Raw genomic sequence first — 5,759 nt, 5'->3', positions numbered from 1 at the left:
GCCGCGCTGCCCCCCCGGGGGGGGGGGGTGAGGTGGGCACGGCGGGGCACCCCCGGTACCGGGGGACCGAGAGCGGCTCCCACCCGCTCCCTGCAGCGCACCCACGCACGCACCTTGCGGTGCTCGAACACGCGTGGGCACACGCAGCTCCCCACAGTGCACACGCGCACCTTGCAGCGTGCAGACACGCGTGGGCACATCCACACGCATCACACGCACACCTTGCAGCGTGCAGACACGCGTGGGCACACCTGCACCCGTCACACACACACCTTGCAGCGTGCACACACGTGTGGGCACACCCACACAGCATGCACACACGCATGGGCACATCTGCACGCATCGCATGCACACCTTGCAGCGTGCACACATGCGTGGGCACGCCCTCACACATCACACACGCACCTTGCAGCGTGCACACATGCACCCGTCGCACACACACCTTGCAGCATGCACACACGCGTGGGCACACCCACACGCATCGCACACACACCTTGCAGCGTGCACACACGTGTGGGCACACCCACACGCATCGCACACACACCTTGCAGCGTGCACACACGCGTGGGGCACACCCACATGCATCACACACACACCTTGCAGCATGCACATACGCGTAGGCACACCTGCACCCGTCACACGTGCACCTTGCAGTGTGCAGACACGCATGGGCACACCCACACAGCATGCACACACACATGGGCACATCTGCACGCATCGCATGCACACCTTGCAGCGTGCACAGATGCGTGGGCACGCCCTCACACATCACACGCACACCTTGCAGTGTGCACACATGCAGCCGTCGCACACTACACCTTGCAGCGTGCACACACGCATGGGGCACACCTGCACCCGTCACACATGCACCTTGCAGCGTGCACACACACGTGAGCACACCCACACGCATCACACGCACACCTTGCAGTGTGCACAACACACGTGGGCACACCCCACACAGCATGCACACACGCGTGGGCACATCTGCATGCATCACACACACACCTTGCAGCGTGCACACACGTGTGGGCACACCCACATGCATCACACACACACCTTTCAGCATGCACACATGCACACCCGTCGCACACACCTTTGCAGCATGCACACACGCATGGCACACCTGCACCCATCACACACACACCTTGCAGTGTGCACACAGGCGTGGGCACACCCACACGCATCACAAGCACACCTTGCAGTGTGCACACACACGTGGGCACACCCACACAGCGTGCACACACGTGTGGGCACACCTGCACCCATCACACGCACCTTGCAGCATGCACACACGCGTGGGCACACCCACATGCATCACACACACACCTTGCAGCGTGCACACACGCACCGTCGCACACACACCTTGCAGCGTGCACACACGCACCCATCACACGCACACCTTGCAGCGTGCACACACGCGTGGGCATACCCACACCCATCACACACACACCTTGCAGCGTGCACACACGCACCCGTCCGCACACACACCTTGCAGCGTGGACACACGCGTGGGCACGCCCGCACCCATCACACGCACACCTCGCAGGGCGCACACGCGTGTGCACACGCACCCGCTGACACTGTGCTAAGAAGATCTGGTGTCATCAGCGCCTCGTACGGGGGCGGGGGCAGCGGGGGGAGCAGAGTCCTGCCTGAAACCAGCTCCAGCTTTCCAGTCTGGCCCCAAATGAGCTTTTTTTGGTGGAAGGACGGAAAATGCGGGCGGGAGCCCGATCCCTGCGGGGTCTGCAGCCAGAGGACCCCGTCGGTGACTGACGTGACGCAGAGCTGAAGCACGATCGAGTTTCACATTATAACAAATAAGTACCGGGCAATTTTGTCCCGTGGAATCCAAACTGAAACACTACCACCAAAAAAAGGTTATGAAAATGGTGGGGTGGTTATTTTTTTTCCCCTCGGTAGGAAAACCAACCCTCGTTTCCACCTGGGAAGCCGTGTTTACTGGTGTCCCACGGCTGCTGGGCGCAGATCCTCTGCTCGGGACAGGACTCGGGGCGGGGAGGAGCGGGGACAGGCAGCCCCCGAGTGCAGGCAGGTGCCCGCAGGCCGAGGGGCTGCTCTTCGGGTCGCGGACCTGCCCTCAGCCCCCAGTCCCTTGAGGAGGAGGAAGGACTCACGGCGGAGTCACCAACTCCTCTCGGACGTGGCTCAGCTCCGCCGTCGTCCATCCAAACCTCCCCACCCTGACGCTACCGCGGGAGATGCCCCCGTCCCGCTCCCGGGATGCACAGTTGGGCAGCAAATCCCATATTCCGCCCCGTTTATCCCCAGCCTGCTCCCGGCGTCACTGCTGACCTGCACGCCGTCCGTCCGCAGCCCCAGCTCACCCCAACCCTTCACGCGCACGCCTGAACCAGAGAAGCTTCGTTAACCAGAATAATCGTCCTTTATTAGGCTGAGCTCCCCACGGAGAACCGGATTCCTGCGTATATTGCTTAGGACCATCAAAATCCAGCCCTGCTCTTCCTCGGGACGGCGCGGTGGAGAGGAAGAGCAGGGAGCGAGCGCTCGGATAGTATAAATTAAGAAGAAAAAAGGACCATCTGCGGTGTCAGAGCATCGGACGTTGCCTCCGCGCGTGGCTTTGCTCAGTTGGGCAGAGGCTTTTCGCAGACGTAGTAGCACTCGAAGGTGCAGTAGACGTCGTTCCACTTCCCGGAGATCCAGACGTGGGCACAATCTTCGTTGCTGCCGCTGTTGTTGGGCTCTCCCTCCTTCCAAAATCTGGGCAGGGAAGGACCAAACTGAGAGAGGGCAGCGGGGGCAGGCGGCTGAGCAGAGCAGCTTTCCTGGGGCTGGGAGAAGAGCTGGGACTAGCTAAACCTCTCTGATTTTAGATGGGTTTAGACGCTAATTCTTGCCTCTGCTGCGGCGTTAGCGCCCGTGCGAGCGCCCGGCCCGGGGCAGGTGAAGAAAACCGGTCTGCTGGCTGAAACAGGGGCGTGCAGGCGGGGAAGGTGCCGCTATTTTGGGGTGAAGGGCGTGAAAAGGCAGGGCAGGCCGGCACTCACGTGAAGGTGGTTTTATAGTCGGTCCCGTCGATCCATTTCCCATTCCCCTTCCGAGTTGCTGTCCGTGAGCCCGATCCAGAAACGCTCATTCCTTGTCCTGAACATGACAAAATTCTGCAGCGGGGAGAGGGATCAGGAGGGGAAAAGCACCATGGAAACGGCTCCGGGCCATCTCAGCTCCGCGTTTGCACCGTGGAGGAGCCGGAGAGGTACAGCTCTGCGCTTGGCTCTTAATTTACAACGTGGGAGGTGCAGGATAGGTGCCGGTGCTGTGTCTGAGCATCCCGCACGCATCCAGGAGAAGCCCTGGGTGCGGGCAGCGGGCAGGCAGAGCAGGTTCTGCCTGCTCTCTGCTGGCTGACGCAAAGGATAACAGCACCGGCTCTCCGCTGCCCAGCGAGCTGGGACTGGGCAGGATGGCAGCGGGGTGCCCGGGAGGTGCTGGGGGGCTCCGCGGAAGGCCGGAGCTGCGGGCAGGACTGGGGCAAGCCTGGGCTTTACTCCCGAGAGCTGGGGTCTTTACCTGCTTGGCGTAGCTGTTAATGATAGCCAGTTGCGAGTGCATCTCTTCGCACTGAGCCTTCGCCTTGTACCAGCTCATTCTGGTTAGGGAGAAGTAGTAACATTTTCCGTCAAAGTATTCCCATTCCCTGGAGCGGGGTCCGCAGGGAAACACTGGTGAAAGAAGGATGGTGGGGGAAGTCAGGGGGATGGCGGGCAGTCAAGCTGGTCCTCGCCGACTCGTCCCAGCAAGAGGGTTCTCCCAGTGCCAAACTGGTATAGACACAACGGCACAGCCCGAAGCTTGCTGCATGTTGGACTGCCACGAAGGCGGCGACCGGCACCCGAAAAAACCCGAAAAAATCTGTTTTTTTTCTAAAATAGAAAAGTGTTTGCTGCTGGCAGAGCAGCAACCCCAGAAGGGGACGGATACCCGGCACCGCCTTAGCGAAGCGATCCAGAGCTGGACCGCTTTGGGGACAATTCAAGGCAATTTCAGAGGGGAAGAAAAGTTTGTGGGTTTGGGCAGCAGCCAGGACTTACAGAGAAAATCCCTGCCGGAAAAGTTCTGTTTCTGTTCCAGGTGCACCTCGTTGAGTTTCGAAGAAATGGCTGAAACTGTTTAGAGAGAGAGAGGGGGCGAGATGCTGGGTTATCGGTCGCGCTGCCGCCCGTGCGCCTGCGAGCACCTCACCCCGCAAGGCTAAAGATGTGTTTTGTTCTGGCTGGTTTATTCTGCTGGGGATGCGCTTTTCCAGCAGCCTATCGCTTGGATTAGCCAGTATAGTTCTATATATTTTCATACATCTCTATATATTTACATATATATATTTTATATATCGACGGTCGCGGGGACGTCAGCGTCCTCACGTATCTCTTGGTCCTAATGAATTAGTTCAAAGATGTCCCAGTACCTCTGGAGAGCGACACAGCGAACAGGGTGATGATCAGCAAGAAGGAGAGGGCCAGCAGCAAGTACACGGTGAAAAAGGATCTCAGCTTCTGCTGGAAGAAGTTTCTGTCTTTAAAAGAAAACAAGAGAGATGTGAAAATATTGCCCTTGCATCACTGGGATTTTTTTCACAGCTCCTCTGGTTCCATTTATAGAAGGGTTAATAAATAACCCAGAATAGTTAACTATTTGCTACAGAAGCCAAAATTTTGATGATAATTCCTCTTCAGACCAACCGCGGGGGCTGAAAGGACCCCAAACCAGACGGCTGGCACCCAGTGCATTGCGTTAGCACCGGAGCGGCCTTGCTAAAGGTCAGGGCAGGTGATCTCAGGTACCACATAAGCAAAATAAAAAGAAATTATGAGCTTACACCGTGTATTTTGGGCTTGTGACAGGGTTTTAAACCCTCCTGGCTCTCTAGTAGCCCTTTTCAATTGGGAAACGGTTCCCCAAGTGACAGTCCGCGGTCTGGAGGGCTCTTTGCTCGCCCTAGCTGGCGTCGGGTGCCCTTCTCGGAGGGGTTGGAAGCACCCTCGGGTTCCAAGGATGGACCTTGGGAGGCTTGCAAGGGTGCTGGGCCACTCGGTTTGGGGAGCTCGACTTGGGAAAGCTCCAGGAAGAGCCTAATTTTGCTGCGGGCCGGGAAACGTCCAAGGCTGAACCCTCTCGGGTGTCGCTGGTTGGGCACCACCAACTTGACAACACCGACAGCCCTTTGTCTCGGTGACAGCCCACACCCACAGCAAAGCCCCTTCCCCTCCCCGTCTTCCAGCTGAGCCTCATCCCCGGGGACAAGCTCATCAGGGTGGGGTTCCCCATCCCAACCAACGAACCCCGTTAGAGGTGATTAGCCAAGCTGCCTAAGCAGGGGAGGAAGGAAAGCACCGACCTTCCTCTCCCTCGGGAACCGAGGATGTTGGTGGAGAAAGACCGGGCTACAAGATACAGTCTCGTGAGCCTCTTTGCTCCTGCCCAGCTCCTCGAGGAGGTGGGTTGAAGGGCTGGCGTGGCCAAAGTTTACCTTTAAAAACGTGCAGGTCATCGTGAAGATGTTCCTCGTCCATCCTGGTAAGCTCTGGCTGGGAGGGGGGTGGGATGAAGCTTAGGATCAAGGAAGCAGAAGCTTTTTCAGCAGGATCTCTGGGGTAGACAACTGGCAATACCCCTAGGGATGTTCGGTCCCAAGGTTATAATTTAACCAGCAGTTTTCCAGGCTGCGTCCTATTGGTTTGTCCTCTCAAAATAGCAGCTTGGATTGCGTCCACTTCAAT

The 5,759-nt window shown here is 58.2% G+C and overlaps 1 protein-coding gene across 1 annotated transcript; it reads right to left on the bottom strand.

The window, feature by feature from the left end:
- Positions 1–2,579: 2,579 nt before the first annotated feature.
- LOC104256257 (hepatic lectin-like) lies at positions 2,580–5,552 on the bottom strand. Its single transcript, XM_059833010.1, is given in 7 exon segments — positions 2,580–2,745; positions 3,033–3,067; positions 3,069–3,146; positions 3,556–3,707; positions 4,077–4,151; positions 4,448–4,555; positions 5,510–5,552. Coding segments are annotated over 7 exon segments (627 nt in total). The 3' UTR covers positions 2,580–2,609.
- Positions 5,553–5,759: the final 207 nt, after the last annotated feature.

This window comes from Gavia stellata, chromosome 38 (genome assembly GCF_030936135.1).
Source record: "Gavia stellata isolate bGavSte3 chromosome 38, bGavSte3.hap2, whole genome shotgun sequence".
In the NCBI taxonomy this organism is placed as follows: domain Eukaryota; kingdom Metazoa; phylum Chordata; class Aves; order Gaviiformes; family Gaviidae; genus Gavia; species Gavia stellata.
The sequence above is the reverse complement of the archived record's forward strand: the minus strand, read 5'-3'. Positions and strand labels throughout refer to the sequence as shown.